The 20,596-nt window shown below is 40.6% G+C and overlaps 1 protein-coding gene across 1 annotated transcript in view; it reads right to left on the reverse strand.

The window, feature by feature from the left end:
• Positions 1 to 416: 416 nt before the first annotated feature.
• LOC108715042 (solute carrier family 26 member 6) overlaps positions 417 to 20,596 on the reverse strand; it is a 41,033-nt gene continuing 20,853 nt past the window's right edge. Inside the window, exons 12-19 of the mRNA XM_041561741.1 lie at positions 18,106 to 18,201; positions 16,332 to 16,438; positions 15,360 to 15,429; positions 8,265 to 8,357; positions 8,071 to 8,187; positions 5,587 to 5,775; positions 4,098 to 4,152; positions 417 to 1,564 (exon numbers count right to left, since the gene is read on the reverse strand). Coding sequence (XP_041417675.1) covers positions 1,416 to 1,564; positions 4,098 to 4,152; positions 5,587 to 5,775; positions 8,071 to 8,187; positions 8,265 to 8,357; positions 15,360 to 15,429; positions 16,332 to 16,438; positions 18,106 to 18,201 — 876 coding nt within the window. The 3' untranslated portion in view covers positions 417 to 1,415. The remainder of the gene's footprint in view (positions 1,565 to 4,097; positions 4,153 to 5,586; positions 5,776 to 8,070; positions 8,188 to 8,264; positions 8,358 to 15,359; positions 15,430 to 16,331; positions 16,439 to 18,105; positions 18,202 to 20,596) is intronic.

A 20,596-nucleotide genomic window follows, 5' to 3' on the forward strand; every position in this document is an offset into this window, starting at 1 on the left:
TGGTTGGGGATAACAGTAGTTTTTTTCAAAAGGCCCCCGCCAGTGCTACACTACCCGCAACGGGAGAGAGCTCCCGGTGAGAAAAGCCATGTCCGGTCACTCGCATGAGCAAAATGAAAATGTGCCATGAATTGCTCATTATGTGCATGCGAGTGACACAACAAGGCTGCTCACCCAGAGAACTACCTCCTGGTGTGCGTAGCGTAGCGATAGAGGGAGGCATTTTTTTTTAAAAAAAGAACTACTGTTATCCCCAACCGGAATTTGGGCTCTATTAGCCTGCACCTTTGGTCGGGGATAACATTTTTACCCAACAGATGCCCTTTAAAGCAGAAAGAAGACCCTCTGATTTGTATTTGTGAACATGCAATCATGCACCGGCATCTATATATCTATATAAAGCATTGTATAGTTGGTCAAAACAAAACAAAAAAACACTTTTATTTGACGGAATATTTCACTACTGCAAGACATTTAATCCAGAATACATTTAGCTCATTGTCCAATGAAAATCGAGGAACAAGGATCATTTGGGCCAAGTGATAAAATGAATCAAAGGGTATATAAACCTTCCAAAGCAGTGTGCTCTACTTTAGGGTGGTGGTACACGGGGAGTGGCCCAGCGACAAATCTTCTCTACTGTGGACGAAATGCCTTCCCGCCGGCAAGAATACTAATTGTATGAAGCGATTCGTATGCCATCCCGCCTGTTATTCGTATTCTTGCAGACGGGAAGGCATTTGAGGAGATTAGTCGCCCTCACTAGAGAATATCGCTAGGTGACTAATCTCCTCACCTGCCACCACCCTTAATGTTGTTGGGCTACAGCTCCTAGCATAGTATTAAAGTATTAATGACACTAAAAATCTTCTTTTCAAAATATTACTTTACATTAAAAGTTAAATTTTTGCTGATAGTTCTGCTTTCGTAAGTAATTGTCACTTGAAGTTCCTAAACCTGACTGTTTTGCCAACCTGACAGTGTTAATTTGACAAGGTTAGAAAACAGCAATGTCAGATTGGGCCACTGGGATACCAGAAAAACTCTCGGTGGGCCCAGGTGTCAGTGGGCCTCTTGCTTCTAATCTTTTGGCCTATTTCATGGTCATTGCCTATTTGTTTATGGGAAAAAGAGGTTGAATAGATGGAATGATAGATTTTATAGTATGTAAAGAAAAGAGACTAGGGAATAATGGTAGAGTGAGAAGAGGAAAAATAATAGTACTGAGAGTGGGCCCATTGTCTAAGGTTTTTGGGTGGAATCACTAATGTATCATTATAGAGATTTTGGAGGGAGTTTCAGAAAAGCTGCGTGTCTCCTTTAAGATTTCAGGATTACTGTGAATGTAAGTAATGCTAGTATTAAAAATAAATGGGACAGTCAGGTTCAGTTGTGCTAATGCCAGGCAGATCACATTAGATTTCTGTAATTTCTTGGACAGAGCTGGATTCGCTGATTCCATAGGAGAGATAGGAAACTGCATCGTGGACTGAAGCAAATACTGACGCCTGGCTGACGGATCCTTTAAAGAAGTGACTGTATTCCAGCTGCCTGAGAACTGAAGCTGCAAATAAAAAAAATTACAAATAAAATAAATTACAAATACATTTTTTTTTTAGAATTGACTAAACTCTGTTTGGTATTTCAGACATTACAATTACTGGACTCACGTTGACTATAACACAGACTGGAGCTGAACAGCCAATAACTCCTAAAGTTGAATGACGGCTAAAATGCGTTTTCATGTACAAACTGCCATGTTTTTACTAGGGATGTAGCGAACCGCCGATAATGTGTTCGCGAACGCCGTTCGCGAACACCGGCAAAAAATGCGAACAGTTCGCGAACAGTTCGCGAACTTCGAACATCCAAAAATCGTTCGATTCGAACGATCGAAGGATTTTAATCGTTCGATCGAACGATTTTCGTTCGAATCGAACGAAAATCGTTCGATTTTAGCGACCGAATGGTCGAATGGTCGAGTGGTCGAACGATTTTGACGCGAACGCCTATTGGCGAACGTCGCGCGACGTTCGCGAACTTGCGGCGGACGCGAACAGCCGATGTTCGCGCGAACAAGTTCGCCGCAGAACAGTCCGCGACATCCCTAGTTTTTACCCATGATGCAACGTTCCCCCAGAATTCTAGCAAAGTTATACGTATGTTTATTTTTATTTATATAACACTACTTGAGAGTGAAGTACTGTACAGTAGAACAATGAATTAGTAGAACAAACAGGGGGTCATTACAATGCTCAATATAAATAAGTACAACATACAGTTACAATAACGATTAAGATCTTAGTGTCAAGGAAACAAGAAGATGGAGGCCCCTGCCCTATAGAGCTTACATTCTAAATGGGAGACTTACATACACAAATATGGGGATATTGATGCCCCTGTTCTGTTTCAACCTGTTGTACTTAGTTATAGTTTCCTTAGATCTGGAATGGATTCTGTACAGAACACTACTCGCTGCACAGCCGTCTGTGTCTTGCTTTGTATTTGAATGATTAGGTCTCAATAATGGGTCTTTTAATTTTGTTATACAATGGACTGATCCTCCAAGACCAATTAAGCAAAACATAGCACTAGTAATGGGCGAATTTCGCGGAATTGCTGCCAAAATTGTCACGGGCTTTGAAATTTGTGTTTCACTAATTTTTCGCCAGTTTCTCAGGACAAATTCACCTATCACTTCATAGCACCCCTTCTCTTAAGTCCATGTTAAAGCTGCCATAAAATAAAAGGGTTTGGCCAAGGACATGAGGGGGAACAGCATGGAAGTCCTTTGCATCCATGATCCAAGCATCCATGATTCCACTCCAGCTCATGCACAAAAGACCAGCTTTGTTTATTTATTTATGTCTGTTAGTATGGCACAATCAGGATATTTAGCATACAATGATATTATAACATTCATCATTTAAATAAAGAAATAATAATTTTAACTAGGAACGCACCAAATCCACTATTTTATGATTCAGATGAACCCCCAAACTTTTGTGAAAGATTCAGCCAAACACGAATCCGAACCCTAATTTGTATATACTAATTCCTTGTTTGTGTGATGAAAAGGCACGTGATGTTTTGCATTCGTTTTGGCAAGGTACTTGGATACTGAATCCCGGATTTGGTGCAACCCTAATTTTAACAAAGGGAGTGTTACATTAAGTGGGATTAAGAATGGATGTCAGTTCCACCAAAAGCTTATAGTCTACATTTCCAGTGCACACATTAGAGACACAGTTAGAATGCTAAAGAATGCACAGTTAGAATGCTAAAAAGAGCAGTGTTTATTGGACATAATAAATGAAGAATAGTGATGTCAGACACTCTTCTTTTGCTAAAGGATGAAAATCAAGCTTTGCTACAAATATATATGACAATGGTATATGGGAATAGAATTCAAAGAATTCTTAGCAAGAATTGTGCCGCTCGGCACGCAGCCATGGACTAGTGAATAAACATATTTTTCGATGGGTCTAGCTGCCTGTGACAATCAAACAGCAGGTAGCTAGCATTTACTGGTCACCTGTTTTAAAGAAATCAACTTACTGTTTGCTATGGGTGCCTGCATCTGGACAGCTTTGTGCCTTTTATCACGTATGGGGGATATTAGTGGAGCCACAATGCATCATTCATTCCTACAGTTCCAGCATCATTGCGACAGACAATGACATAGCTAGATGTTACTGGACCCCACAGCAAATTAATTTTAATTAATATCAGGAGGCTGTCCTGTTCTACCAATAGATATTGAAATTGTTCATTATTTGGGCATCATGGGACCCCTAAATCTCCTGGGCCCCCCTGCAACCTCAGGGTCTGCTTCCTCTGAACTTACGCCCCTGGCGACAGATGATTTGCAAGTGCACATTTTTGCAAATCTGATGCCAGTTGTGGTCAGAGTTTTCACAGTGGGGATTGCTAAATTTCTGGTGCTCGGCATCAAAACAACATTAACGCGTGCAATTCTGGTGCTATCACTGATGCAAACCCTTTAGGGAAACGCTGGACAGATGCAATGGCATTTGCGTTGCTAAATGAGGCTTCCTATTTCTAAGCCTCATCCTATGTTGATAAAAGATACTCACTGGGGCAGCTGGCAAGATATACATCCACTTCAATCTCACGAACCTCTTCAAAAATCTGCAAATATAGGGGTTAGACAGAAGGTAGTAAGAATATTTGAAGTTTATGCATCATAAGGGAAATAGAAGATTCTTCACAGACAGGGTCAGACTAGGCCGGCAGGACACAGGGAAAAAATCTTTGGGCTCCCTGTGGTGTTTCTACAAATGGCCTGTAGATGTCACTGTGCTCAAGACTTATACTGTGCATACTTTCTATACAGCTTGTGGTGTTAGAGTTGCTGCATCAGCACTGTTATACTCTACTCATCCTCGGCTACCCAAAACATAACAAATTGGCAATGGGATGTCTCTTCTACCTCTGCAGCAGCCTGCACCTTTTCTTCCAAACCCTGGTGAACCTACCATACCTTTTACTGCTTGGATCCATATGTTTGAAAATTACATTATTGCTGCTGACCAAGGGGAGATTTCTGCTGCTAGAAAGTGTACTTATTCACTGCCTGGGAGCAGAGGGACAGCGTATATTCTATACATTACCATTACCTGATGAGACTTATGAAACTGCTCTTACTGCTATAAAGAACTTTTTCATGCCAAGAGTAAATGTGGTTGCTGAAAGATATAAATTCCGCCAACGTGGACAATGTAATGCGAATCCACAGAACAATTTGTAGCAGCTTTGAGAGAGCTGGTTGTTACCTGTGAGTTTGGGAATCTAACAGATGAAATGCTAAGAGATCAAATAGTGGAAAAAACAAACTCACCTCACATTAGAGAGAGACTGCTCCTAGAATTTGTAATACAATTAAAAGGAGCCATCGGCCTGCCCCCAATCGCCCCCAATCCCCTGCAACTTACCTTTTCTTTTGCCTCTTATAGCGTCCGTGGTGTCCGTGTCATGGCCCCGCCCCTTTTGACATCACGGCCCGCCCTTTTGACGTCACGGCCCGCCCCTTTGTGTCCCCGCCCCCCCAGCAGCCGGTAACATTTTTTAAAAAAGGTGGCAACCCTAAATTTAACCCTTGCAAAGGCTATTACAGTTGCTAGCCAAATTGAAACAGCAGTGGCAGAGGCTAAAACTCTCAGTCAGGGAACTGCTGGGAATGTACAGACTGTGAATTCAGCACTGTGGCCTAATAATGCACAGTCACAGGCAAAATACAGTACTAAGGAAAGGGATTCACTGCAAAACCGTGCAGCAAATACATATAAAAAGTACTGCTTTGGCTGTGGTTCAACACAACACACTGCAAATTATGTTACATGTCCTGCAAAAGCTGTACAGTGCCGTAAATGCAAAAAGGTAGGACATTTTGCTAAGATCTGCAGAAGCCACTACTACAAATATTACAGTATTAAGTGTGCACTGTTATACTCTACTCATCCTCGGCTACCCTAAAGCATAACACTTCCAGCCCAGTCCCGCTTTTGGTGCTGCCCCTTCAACCCTTATACTTTACTTAATAAACTGACCAGTTTCAGCACCTACATTTTTTAGCACTTTTACTCCAACGGTATCAATGAAACTAACAGCAGAGAAGTCCAAGATCAGGGAGTGGAATTCTAGTTTCTCCAGGCCCAGGGAACACAGGGTAGGAGCATTCGGTATTGTCTCCGACAGAGTACTAAGACTTCCCAGCATTCCATCTTTGTTTGTTAGAAACTCCAGCCCGGTACCCTGTGGTGGACACCAAATGACATTCATGGAACAGCCTCACTACATGAAAGAAACATAATGACTGTGGTTGATCTTATATTGTTTAAATACAGCACCGCACACTGGGTGCAGCACTTTAGAGGGGCTGGAGAAATGAATAAAATGGGTTTGATTGCTGATCCCTGCAGGAGGAAGGAACCAGTTTTCTGCCCCGTGGAGCCTGGATAAACTCTATACATTAAAATGGCAATTGCAGTTATTTAGAGGTCATTTGCTAGAAATAAAGTGCATGAGTCTAGTAACAATTTGGGAGCTATGTAAGTGATGGAGCACTAAGTGGTTTCTTTGGCCATACCCCTACTGGTGTCTGCGAGTGGGTAAAAGAAATAGCAGTACAAATGAATAACTATATGAAATACAAAACTCAAATGTTTGCAAAAATATCCAAATATAAAAAGACTTGATACAATAAAATTGTCTTGCACATAAAGGGCTTTTTGGCTCCTTTTAGCCTGTCTCACACCAACCAGGTTCGGTTCTCTGCTTTGCTACTCCACAAGTTCTACCCACGTAGAAGCCATGTTCCGTATCTTGCACTGATGGGATCTAACAAGATCGGAACAAGTTTGGAAATATGGCTCTAACTATTAGGCTGGATCTGTGCTATAAAACCAACAGTTCTGGATGCATGGTTGGCCAAAGGGACATAAAGGAGTAATTTGCATGTCTCCGCCCATAATTCCTTATGTGAGAGTTAAACTCTCTTTTTTGGTATTAAGGCAGTGCTATGTATATGGCACTAGGCAAGTAAATACATTCAGAAGATTTCAGAAGGCTTCATGCTGCATGTCTTGCACGTGAAGGGCTTTTTGGCTCCTTTTAGCCCATCTCATCCTAACCAGGCAAGGTTCTCAGTTTGGAAAAAACCTAAATATTAAGTATTAATAGGGGCATAGATTCGTGGGAGGAGGGGGTATTCTTCCACTGTATAGAACTCTGGTAAGGCCCCATCTAAATCCAGGCTAAATCAATTATGGAAAAGGACATTGGAGTCCTTGTAGATGATAAACTTGTCTGTAACAAGCAATGCCAGTCAGCAGCATCAAGGGCAAATAAGGTCTTGAGCTGTATTAAAAGGGGCATAGAGTCATGGGAGGAGGGGGTCATTCTTCCACTGTATAGAGCACTGGTAAGGCCCCATCTAGAATATGCCGTACAGTTTCGGTCTCCATCACTCAAACAGGACATTATTGTATTAGAGAGGGTACAGAGAAGGGCAACTAAGCTGGTAAAAGGTCTGGAAAATCTTAGCTATGAGGAAAGACTGGCCAAATTGGGGATGTTCACACTGGGGAAGAAGCGCTTAAAGGAGAATTCAACCTGTGGGGAAAAAAATCCGTACCCCCCACCCCAGGTAGACCCCCCTCCCTCCTCCCCCAGACTAACTACCCCCCCCCCCGGGGGAAATGCCCCATACTCCATAATTACCCCTCGCCGCAGATTCTTCCAGCGAAGTTGCACAAATTCATCTTCTGGCTCCTCGGTAAGCTGAGAGATCAGCAATTTCCATGTAATTCTGCGCATGCGCAGTTGTCGCAACTGGCAAACTGCTCTAACTGGGAGGGGGGTCTACCTGGGGTGGGGGTACATGTTTTTCTCCCCTACAGGTTGAATTCTCCTTTAAGGGGTGATGTGATGACTATGTATAAATATATAAGGGGATCATATAATAATCTCTCTAATGCTTTATTTACCAGTAGGTCTTTCCAGCGGACACAAGGTCACCCATTCCGATTAGAAGAAAAGAGGTTCCGCCTAAATATTCGGAAGGTAATTTTTACAGTGAGAGCTGTGAAGATGTGGAATTCTCTCCCTGAATCAGTGGTACAGGCTGATACATTAGATAGCTTTAAGAAGGGGTTGGATGGTGTTTAGCAAGTGAGGGAATACAGGGATATGGGAGATAGCTCATAGTACAAGTTGATCCAGGGACTGGTCCCATTGCCATTTTGGAGTCAGAAAGGAATTTTTCCCCCTCTGAGGCAAATTGGAGAGGCTTCAAATGGGGTTTTTTTTGCCTTCCTCTGGAGGTTATATATAGACTTAAAAGATGGAACCTAACTTACTATATAATGTTACTATCTAAATATCTAGAAGATGTGAGTTTACAACTTCTAGGATGTAACGGTGGAAACATTTTAAATTCAAAGCATTGATCAATTACCCCTGTAATGTGAATATATTTAGGTTAAAAGAAGTGCATGTCAAATAATATGTAGACTGGTAGAATTCATTATTGAAAGTAAAGTCTGTTACCATCTGAGTTTTGGCCAGAATGTTTTTAGCCAGACGGATTACTTTTTGTAATCCTTTTTTCCTCTTCATAGCTGCCTTCTTCTTCTTCTCAATTAGCCTGTCAACATTGACACCCATCTGAAATATATATGAATAAAATAAGACCCTGTGACTTTCTCATTCATTATGTTGTTTTACTGGTAACATGCTCATACCTTAGCTTTGAGAGCTTTGCTGTACAGCTCGGCATTAGCAAAATAAATTGCCGCGTTCCAGTGGAAAATCTTTATGCCTGAGATTTCTTTGGCCTGAAATAATATGAAAAATATTAAGAATAGAATGACAACTGCACATTTTTGTATACAACTGGCCAAGGGCAAATAACAGGCCTTCATCTTAGCGTATCTCCCAGTGACCATAGGTGCATCACTTTTACTCTCAGAATAGAGCAGCGCTGTGTTCTCTTGGGCTGGATGTGAGTGTCCCTACCTTGTGGATCCTTCAAGATGGCTTCATGAAGGGTTTGGATGTTTTTTACGCAAGTGAGGGGTTATGGTTACAAGTTGATCTAGGGACTTGTCCGGCTGCCATCTGAGGCAAATTGAAGAGGCTTCAAACAGGGATTTTGTCTTCCTCTGGATCTACTAGCAGTTATGCAAGTTATATATATACATAAAAGCAGTGGCATAACTAGATGTTACTGGGCCAGACAGCAAATTAATTATAGGGCCCCTGCATATCCAAAGATTGCCTTGTTTTACCAATATATGTTGAAATTGCTCATTATTTGGGCCTCATGGGGCCCCTTATGCCTCCTGGGACCTGGGTCTGCTTCCTCTGTAGTTACGTCCCTGAATAAAAGGCTGAACATGATGGACATGTGTCTTTTTTAACCTAACTTAAAGGTATTCTGTCATGCTTTTTATGATGTTTTTATTTCTAAATGACACTGTTTACACTGCAAATAATTCACTCTACAATATAAAATTTAATTCCTGAACCAGAAAGTGAATTTTTTTTTTAGTTGTAATATTTGGGTGTAGGCACCATCTCAAGTCATTTTACCTGGTCGTGTGCTTTCAGAAAGAGCCAGCACTTTAGGATGGAACTGCTTTCTGGCAGGCTGTTGTTTCTCCTACTCAATGTAACTGAATGTGGGACCTGGATTTTACTATTGAGTGCTGTTCTTAGATCTACCAGGGAGCTGTTATCTTGTGTTAGGGAGCTGTTATTCCGATTGTTCTGATGATGGGCTGCTGGGAAGGGGGAGGGAGGGGGTGATATCACTCCAACTTGCAGTACAGCAGTAAAGAGTGACTGAAGTTTATCAGGGTACAAGTCATATGACTTGGGGCAGTTGGGAAACTGACAATATGTCTAGCCCCATGTCAGATTTCAAAATAAATATAATTAAGAAAATGGAATTCATTGCAGAACTATTAACTCATGCGTTTTGAAAAAAAACATATTTTCCCATGACAGTATCCCTTTAATCACAAAAATTGGAGCGCTCACCTCACAAACACGGTTGAAGTGCCAGGTGCTGAACTAGAAGACCCAATCCTGTTCCTCGGGTCACATCAATCCATAGACAAAAATATCAGCACACTGTTAAGTTGCAAAAGTGCTCAAGTGCATAATTTATTTAGCCCACAGTATACAAAGACAACGTTTCGAGCCAACCAGGCCCTTTATCAAGCCCCCTGTTACACCATTAACAATCCATTTATAGTGAGGGTTTGGGGCGTGTACATGTGCTCCACCCCCATCCCACAAACAATTAATAAATTACATATTAAGTAAATTGCATGAATGATGACCTTTCAATCCCAATAAGATAAGAAATTGTTATAAAAACTCAGTGTTAATAACAAAGTGTTAATAAAAAGTGATATTAAAAACATTAAAATAGAACGTCCTGCGTGAATTTCAAAAACAGTAGGTTTCATCAATTGAGTCCATTCTTTTCAAAAAAGTCCATTGGTGTTTACAAAATTTCATATTTGGATACTCAAAACACTTCAGAGCATATAATAATTATTGTATATTGATAAGGTGAATTTGCAAACCTGAGACGCCCATGACAAACATACTCAGCCCTTCTCTGATACATTCCAAGATATGCTTGATGTCATGCCGGCACTCAGGATATTCTATGCAGGTCACCACATAATACTTCTAATACCCTTAAAGAAGAAAACAAAAACATTAAAATCAAATCGCTGAAACATGGTATATGTAACATCTATGTATGCACAGAAAAAAGACCATTATCTACCTAAAAGATAAATGAACCTGGAGTATACTCTCTATTCAGGCCTCTAGGCCAAATTGTATCTAGTTTATGGATCCACATCATTTCCAATTTCTTTAACATCAATAGCCTATTGCCACCTCTCCTGGGCATTTCCACAGTGTCAATAACCTGAAATTTGAGCTGACTGATGGAGTGTCGAGAGGCATGAAAGTGAGCAGGGACTGGTAGGGCAGTGAGTTCCCTCCGTATTGTGGATTTATGCTTTGAAATACGATCACGAATCTTCTGCGTGGTTTCTCCCACATAGAGTAACCCACATGGACACTTAAGTAAATATATTACATATGATGAATCACAGGTGAAATATTTGTTAATAGTGTACTTATTTCCCCGATGTGGGTGATAAAAACAATTACCCTTTATCACCGAATTGCACTGGGTGCAGTGCAGACAAGGAAAAGTCCCGAATTTTGGATTCTGTAAAAAAAGTTGTTTAGTACCAGTTTTGCCACCAATATCAGCCTTAACCAATCTATCTTTCAGGCTTCTCCCACGTTTATATGCTAATAGTGGCACCTGTTGAAAAGACGGTATATCTAAATGGCAAGATTGCAGTATATTCCAATGTCGGCGATTGATATTGCCCACATGTCTACTGGCTGTTGTATATTTGCTTACAAACGCAAGTCTCTCACCCTTTTGGGTTTCTTTCTTAACAGGGGTTAATAGATCACTTCTACTTTTCTCCTGTAATTTAGTGCAATTTGTATTCAACACCTCCTGGGGATAACCCCTATCTCTGAACCGTGATGTCATTTCCAAGGTCTGTCTGTCAAAGTCATTCTCATCACTGACTATACGTTTCAGCCTTGTGTATTGGGTCAAGGGTAAGGAATCTCTCAGTGTCTTAGGATGGAAGCTGCTATAATGTAGCAGACTGTTTTTGTCATCTTCCTAAATAAATCTGTCTTCAATTTAGGCCCAACTCTCGTCAGCTGAACATCAAGGAAACTTATGGTATTAGAGTCATATGTGTTTGTAAATTTTAACGTCTCCTCCATGCCATTGAGGAACGAATGGAATTCATTTAAGGTGTCAAGTGTGCCATCCCATAAAACCAACAGGTCATCGATATAGCGCACAAACAGTATACAGTGTGCCTGAAATATTGGGTTTTTATATACCAACGTCTCCTCCAGGAATGCCATATAGAGGTTAGCATACGTCGGGGCCACATTACTGCCCATGGCGGTGCCCCTTTGTTGGACATAATAGTGGTCCCCAAACAGAAAATAATTCTGATGCAACACTATTTTTAACAGGTCAATAATAAACTCTTTTTGTGATATACTATATTGGGTGAGGTCTTAATGATAACGTATGGCACAGAGACCAGACTCATGTGCGATGGATGTATACAGACTACTCACATCGAAACTTGTCAATAGTATATCATGCACAGGGAGATGAACTGTTTCAAGTATATTAAGCAAATGTGTGGTGTCTTTTACAAAGGATTTGGTATTAACCACCAATGGCTGTAGGAGTTTATCCAAAAATATAGCCAGGGGACTAAGAACTGAATCAGTTCCTGCCACTATGGGTCGCCCCGGTGGTTTCTCAAGATTCTTGTGGACCTTTGGCAAAGTATATAATACTGGTGTTATGGGATTCTCTTTGATTAAAAATTTCTTTAAGTCCCCATCAATTATACCATCCTTCTAAGTACCCTCTCATTAATGCACTGTTGGATAGACGAGAGTGGGTTTGTATCAACTCTACTATACACCTCCGTATGTGCCAATTGTGAGTATATCTCATCCGTGTAAGAATCCTTATCCATAATGACAAGTGCACCACCTTTATCCGCTGGTTTGATCACTATCTTGTCATTATGCAACAATTCAGACAAACATGCCCTCTCCTTATGATTTAGATTTGACTCATGTCCAAACCAAGGATTGCGTATGGCTCTTTGCTTTAATTTTTCAATATCTCCCATCACCAGTTTAATGAGAGGGTACTTAGTGCCGAGAAGGATGGTATAATTGATGGGGACTTAAAGAAATTTTTAATCAAAGAGAATCCCATAACACCAGTATTATATACTTTGCCAAAGGTCCACAAGAATCTTGAGAAACCACCGGGGCGACCCATAGTGGCAGGAACTGATTCAGTTCTTAGTCCCCTGGCTATATTTTTGGATAAACTCCTACAGCCATTGGTGGTTAATACCAAATCCTTTGTAAAAGACACCACACATTTGCTTAATATACTTGAAACAGTTCATCTCCCTGTGCATGATATACTATTGACAAGTTTCGATGTGAGTAGTCTGTATACATCCATCGCACATGAGTCTGGTCTCTGTGCCATACGTTATCATTTAGACCTCACCCAATATAGTATATCACAAAAAGAGTTTATTATTGACCTGTTAAAAATAGTGTTGCATCAGAATTATTTTCTGTTTGGGGACCACTATTATGTCCAACAAAGGGGCACCGCCATGGGCAGTAATGTGGCCCCGACGTATGCTAACCTCTATATGGCATTCCTGGAGGAGACGTTGGTATATAAAAACCCAATATTTCAGGCACATATATCGCTATATCGATGACCTGTTGGTTTTATGGGATGGCACACTTGACACCTTAAATGAATTCCATTCGTTCCTCAATGGCATGGAGGAGACGTTAAAATTTACAAACACATATGACTCTAATACCATAAGTTTCCTTGATGTTCAGCTGACGAGAGTTGGGCCTAAATTGAAGACAGATTTATTTAGGAAGATGACAAAAACAGTCTGCTACATTATAGCAGCTTCCATCCTAAGACACTGAGAGATTCCTTACCCTTGACCCAATACACAAGGCTGAAACGTATAGTCAGTGATGAGAATGACTTTGACAGACAGACCTTGGAAATGACATCACGGTTCAGAGATAGGGGTTATCCCCAGGAGGTGTTGAATACAAATTGCACTAAATTACAGGAGAAAAGTAGAAGTGATCTATTAACCACTGTTAAGAAAGAAACCCAAAAGGGTGAGAGACTTGCGTTTGTAAGCAAATATACAACAGCCAGTAGACATGTGGGCAATATCATTCGCCGACATTGGCATATACTGCAATCTTGCCATTTAGATATACCGTCTTTTCAACAGGTGCCACTATTAGCATATAAACGTGGGAGAAGCCTGAAAGATAGATTGGTTAAGGCTGATATTGGTGGCAAAACTGGTACTAAACAACTTTTTTTACAGAATCCAAAATTCGGGACTTTTCCTTGTCTGCACTGCACCCAGTGCAATTCGGTGATAAAGGGTAATTGTTTTTATCACCCACATCGGGGAAATAAGTACACTATTAACAAATATTTCACCTGTGATTCATCATATGTAATATATTTACTTAAGTGTCCATGTGGGTTACTCTATGTGGGAGAAACCACGCAGAAGATTCGTGATCGTATTTCAAAGCATAAATCCACAATACGGAGGGAACTCACTGCCCTACCAGTCCCTGCTCACTTTCATGCCTCTCGACACTCCATCAGTCAGCTCAAATTTCAGGTTATTGACACTGTGGAAATGCCCAGGAGAGGTGGCAATAGGCTATTGATGTTAAAGAAATTGGAAATGATGTGGATCCATAAACTAGATACAATTTGGCCTAGAGGCCTGAATAGAGAGTATACTCCAGGTTCATTTATCTTTTAGGTAGATAATGGTCTTTTTTCTGTGCATACATAGATGTTACATATACCATGTTTCAGCGATTTGATTTTAATGTTTTTGTTTTCTTCTTTAAGGGTATTAGAAGTATTATGTGGTGACCTGCATAGAATATCCTGAGTGCCGGCATGACATCAAGCATATCTTGGAATGTATCAGAGAAGGGCTGAGTATGTTTGTCATGGGCGTCTCAGGTTTGCAAATTCACCTTATCAATATACAATAATTATTATATGCTCTGAAGTGTTTTGAGTATCCAAATATGAAATTTTGTAAACACCAATGGACTTTTTTGAAAAGAATGGACTCAATTGATGAAACCTACTGTTTTTGAAATTCACGCAGGACGTTCTATTTTAATGTTTTTAATATCACTTTTTATTAACACTTTGTTATTAACACTGAGTTTTTATAACAATTTCTTATCTTATTGGGATTGAAAGGTCATCATTCATGCAATTTACTTAATATGTAATTTATTAATTGTTTGTGGGATGGGGGTGGAGCACATGTACACGCCCCAAACCCTCACTATAAATGGATTGTTAATGGTGTAACAGGGGGCTTGATAAAGGGCCTGGTTGGCTCGAAATGTTGCCTTTGTATACTGTGGGCTAAATAAATTATGCACTTGAGCACTTTTGCAACTTAACAGTGTGCTGATATTTTTGTCTATGAAGTATCCCTTTAATGTCATTATGTAACCCCTAAGCAGGCCCTTTCAAGCAAATATTGCTCCAGTGCAACCAAATGACTCATGTCACAGCTGGGCTTTCCTCTTTGATATTATAGAGCTTTCGTCCCTCTGGCCTTATACAGTTATAGCCCCAGTGTCAGACTGGGCCGGCAGTAAACCGGGAAAAAAAAAACAGTGGGCCAAATATTCCTTCTAAGTTATGTGCTTACCAATTTTTAGGCCAAATTGTGGTGTGAGCACAAAAGTTTGTATTCATACTGACCTGAGCACACTCTTTGTAAAAATGCACACAAAAGAATTTCTCTTCGCACATAGCCAAGAAGGAATTAGAGGGAACATAGGGTGGGACCCAGCCTTCATGGGCCCTGCCAACCCAAGTATGCAGCCCGCTGCCCCCCTGACCGCACCCACTCCCCTGATCATACCCGCAAAGTTAATGAGGAGGGAAGTAGATGGTACTCTGTATATGGCGGGTGCAGAGGGGCACACACACACACACATACTGGGAGGGAGCCCTCTACATATATTGTTTTAGCCTGATTTGTTGTTGTAAAGTTAGGAACCTGTTGTTTACAATAAATGGGGGTGGGTTTCTTGCAGGGAAGGGGAGGGAATACCATGGAATTTTCTTCAGCATCCCTGTAGAGGTCTGTTTCATAAACTTGTCCCAGAATGGAGTAATGGGGTCTGTAACAGGAAATAAACAAATGCTAGTTGGTTTCTACATATTCTACAAAAGCTATATACAGTATTGATCTGTTATCTAAATAAATAAATAAATAAATACACATATTGTATGTCTATCACTTTCCTCTAGTGCAGAGGTCCCCCCCACTTATTTACCCGTGACCCACATTTTATACATTTGAATGTGGCTCATGGGTAAAAAAGGTTGGGGGCAAAAGAAGGATGCAAAAAGTCCCAGGGGGTGCCAATTATGTTGGAATTGCAGGCTCTAAAGCAAGTGTCCCCAACCTTTTTTTTTTAACCTATGAACCTCAAGCAAATGTAAAAAGAGTTGGGGAGCAACACAAGCATGAAGAAAGTCTTGGGGATGCTAAATAAAGTCTGTGATTGCCTATTTGGTAGCCACTATGTGGACTGGCAGCCTACAGGAGACTCTGTTTTGCAACTAAAGTTTGCCTTCAAGCCAGAAATTCAAAAATAATCACCTTCTTTGAGGCCACTGGGAGCAACATACAAGGGATGGGAAAGCATCATGTTGCTCATGAGTCACCGGTTGGGATCACTTATCTAGTGGTTGCCCCAATAATGTATCAATACATATCTATAAGGGGACCAAGGTATAAAAAAAACAAAGGGTTTGAAAGTGGGAAGCCCAATACAACAGAATTGCCTTGTAGTTTCTGTACTGTATTGTATTGTAAGAAATCTCTTTCCAGGCTTCTTGTTTTTTTCTTGAAATCCTTGGATTAATAAGAAGCAAGGTGGATCTATTCACAAACTTAGTGCTAGTTCCAACTCTGTAATGTACTCTCTGCATTCTGCACACTTAGCTTCTATAGAATAAGGACAACCCTTTGAAGTATTATTGTGGATATGGGAAGAGGGCAAAGTGTAGAACTTACAGTTGGCTCCTGAAAGTGACTGTGAACAGGCCAAACACAACCGACACAGCCAGCCCAATGTCCATGTTGAGGCAAATTGTTGACAGGAAGGTCACTAGCCATATTAGCTAAAATATGGGATATATATGATAAGGAACAGTGTCAGTTGCATAATATAAACTGAATGACAAGGATTTCAGGTCAATGCATTAAAGGATGATATAATGCCATTGGCTATAAGTCCTACATAATCTCAAAAAGAAGCAGCAGCAGCAAGGGGCTGAATATACAGTGATACACCCACAGCTACTCTGAGGGGCACCTTGTGTTTCCCTGCAGTGCCTGGTTGGCTCTTCTAGAAGACACTGTGTAACTTAGGTTGCCCCTTTGCACTGGCCACAGCAGCTTTCCCTTCTAACATCTTCTAAAAAGTTGCATCAAGTCAGGAGGAACATTACTTTGCTGCTATACAGCTGCTCGGAGCAGGATGTAAAACAGACTCTTTGGGGCAAATTTACTAACCAACGAAAAGTCGCCAGCGACCGCACCCATCGCCACAATTCGCCAGGAGAAAATTCCCTCAGACAATGCTAATTCACCAAACTGCAGAGTTTTGTCGTGGGCGCCGAATGATGGTGACTTTTCGCTACTGTTATTTCGCCAATGCGAACAATTCAAAACGAAGATGCAATAGCGTTAGTTTCTGCCTAGCACATATTCGCTAGAGGTCTTGCACTCAGGTTAATTTGCATATGGCAGGAAATTTAAAGTTGAATGGACATCTTTATGTTATATGTTGCAGCAAATACATTATATTTCCACTGTTAATTACACAAGTCCAGGGAACCTTAATAAAGACAAAAGAGTTAATATAATGCCCTACACATGAGCCCACTGTATAGTTAATGTTCCATATGTTAGAAAATGTATGGGGGAAACTGGTTACCCAAAATAATTTTTTAAGGACTTTTGCAGGCTATCACTCTGAAAAAAGGAAAAGACGTCAGGGTTTTTTGAACTTTGATGCTTTTTCCACTAAAGAATATGATGTAAGTAACAGAAGATTGAGGAAGATCTATACACTCCATTGCACTTCGCCTGGTCTTAGCTGGAGAAGGCAAGTCTGGCGAAAGAGGTAACTTTCAGTAAAATCCGCATCTTAGTGAATTTGCGGAGTAATGTCCATTCGCCAGAGCGAATTGTCGCCTGACGATAGAGTGCGAATGAGTGCTAGCGCCTATCTCTTTCGCTAGCGAATTGGCGCCTGCACCCATTAGTAAATCGGCCATGTCCCTGCGGGCAGTAATGCAGTTGAATTGTCGCCAGCGTTTCCCACTTCGCCCTATAGCAAATCTGCCCATTTAAGTCTATTCTCTATGCAAACTGCCTTCTTTCAATTAGAGGGATGTTGCCTCTTCTCCCATGATGGGCAGGGAAATCCCAGATATTCATGTCAGGGATTAATGTCTTGATCTTCTCTTACGTCACTGACTTATCAAATCCCTTACTCTGTAGTGGTCACATAATTATTCATCTATTCAACCTTGGAGACTATGCTGACTAGGCAGACCTACAGGTGGTCACTAGTGAGAGATCATCCCAAGAGGCTGGTTTTCTACTACAAATCTAGTGTAATACTGAAACTGGCGGCAACAGGCGACCTTATAAAATGAAAGCTTGATAAAAGGAAATTTGGAACTGTGGTGCCAGTTGATGTTTTAGTAAATTCTGATGCTAGATTCAGTATGGAGCCTGATAAAAACATGAAGATGTTTATGTTTCCCCTTCTACTCACAAGATCAAATTTGTTGGTTTGCCATAGGATGGGTATATCCATAAACTGCTTGTACATTCCTTTCAGATTGGCAATAACGATCCCTGATAATATGGCCTGTGGAAGAGAAGCAAAGTAATCACGTTGGCCATCTGTGTCAAAGGAAATAGTTTAACAACTACTATATTGCATATACAGGTATGGGATCTGTTATCCAGGGAAACCCGTTATCCAATGAACTCTGAATTACAAAAGCCGTCTCCCATAGACTCCATTTTCTGAAAATAATCCACATTTTTAAAAATGATTTCCTTCTTCTCTGTAATAATAAAACAGTAGCTCATACTTGATCCAAACTAAGATATAATTAATCCTTATTGGAAGCAAAACCATTGGACAGATTTATCAAGGGTCGAATTTTGTGGAATTCGACTAGGGAATAGTTAAAATTCGATTCGAGTTTTAAAAAAAAAATTAGATTTTCGAAATTTATCATGTACTGGGCCTTTAAGAATTCGACTATTCGTCACCTTAAACCTGCCGAATTGCTGTTTTAGCCCCTGGGGGATAACTGGGAGTTGTTTGCAGCCTTCCTAAAAATCCTTTTTTTTATTGGGGAAAAAACTCGAAGCTCAATCCCATTCACCCGAATTTGCAAAATTAGATTTTTTTAGAAAAATTTCGATTGCACATTTTTTCCAGATTTTGAGTTCATGGGAGTTTATCTGAGTTTTTTCAAACTCCCATGAATTCAAAATTCGACCCTTGAAAAATCTGCCCTTTAATGTTTATATGATTTTCTAGTAGACTTATGGTATGAAGATCCAAATTACAGAAAGATCTGTTATCCGGAAAACCCCAGGTCCCAAGCATTCTGGATAACAGGTCCCAAACCTGTATCAATATATAAACCAATCCCAATAATGGTTAAAATGTAATTTAACCAGCACCCAGGCAGCTTCTCCATATGAATGGTGTGCTCCAGTCCAGGACTTATTATATATATATACATATACACACACATCAATGTGAAGTTTGCATTGATTGAGTGGCAGGGTCGGACTGGCCCGCGGGACACCGGTATAAAACCTGGTGGGCCCTGTCGACCCAGATCTGCGATCTTCAGGCGGCTTCCTGCCGTAACCACATAAAAAATGAAGTGCGCGCCTGAGCACACGCTCAGTGGTGCGGTACCAGCTTGAGGGGGGCTGTGCGCACATGCTCTATGGTGTGGCGGTGCACCAGGGAGGTTCAGAAGGGGTCCTGGACAGAAGTCCCGATGGGCCCTGGGCCCCCAAGTCCGACCCTGTTGAGTGGGAGCTGCTATGCCAACTTACTGTGCTGGGACCTTCTTCATCAGTGATGAGCGAATCTGTCCCGTTTTGCCAAAAAATTTGTGAAAATTTTTTGTTGCATGACCACATTTTTTTGCCCCACATCATTTCTGTAGTAAACTACATTACAACTAAAATCACATGCATTTTTCACTGCTACACACATGCCCTACATTGTTAGAGAACCTCCTATCCACTAGGCTACAACTGCTTTTCCAATTGAAAAATAAGTGTTACCAATTTCTTAATAACTGTGATTTTTTTTTGTACACTCCCTCTGGTCAACTGGTAACGGTATCTACTACTACACTATGTTGCTGTTTAACCAAAAAGTACCAGCTATAGTTTATCTGTGACTACTAGCTTACTAACACGGGCACAACTCATAATAAATCTGACCAGCAAAAGACAATATTGTATTGTATTGTATCCCACATTAAAATGAAGAAACCATATATTTATGTGTATGTCCTCATATAGACAGTGGGGCGGCTCAGATCACTTTGGTTGATGTAGAAGGTGAGGGGAAGGAAAAATTACAAATGCGTTTGTCGTGCGTCTTTTTTTTAAACGAGCCACTACGAACTTTTGATACAGTTTCGCATTTTCGCCTGCAGTGAAACCAGGACGTTTGCGGTGAATCTGCTGTACATGACCAAATTGTCGCTCATCACTATTCTTCATAGATAACATGAACACAAACACCCCTGGTGGGTCTTTCTTTGATATAAGAGTCTGTACAGAAACCAAGCTTAAAGGAAAACGATACCCCCAAACAATGTAGGTCTCTATGAAAATATATAACATAAAACAGCTCATATGTAAAACCCTGCTTCATGTAAATAAACCATCTTCATAATAATATACTTTTTTAGTTGTATGTGCCATTGGGTAATCATAAATAGAAAACTGCCATTTTAAAAAATAAGGGCCGCCCCCTGGGATCCTAGGATTCATGGTGCACACAAACTAACCATACATGTTAGGTCACATGAGCCAATTAACAGACAGAGTTGTGTCTTTTGCTTAAACACTTCTTCCTGTTACAGTTAGAGCTGCAGTATTTCTGGTCAGGTGATCTCCGAGGCAGCACAGAGAATATCAAAAAATGTGGGATCAAGGGAAAAGATGTAAAAGGGCAATATTTATTTAAATATATATTACAGTTTGGTAAGATT

The sequence above is a fragment of the Xenopus laevis genome, chromosome 4S (assembly GCF_017654675.1).
Source record: "Xenopus laevis strain J_2021 chromosome 4S, Xenopus_laevis_v10.1, whole genome shotgun sequence".
Classification (NCBI taxonomy): domain Eukaryota; kingdom Metazoa; phylum Chordata; class Amphibia; order Anura; family Pipidae; genus Xenopus; species Xenopus laevis.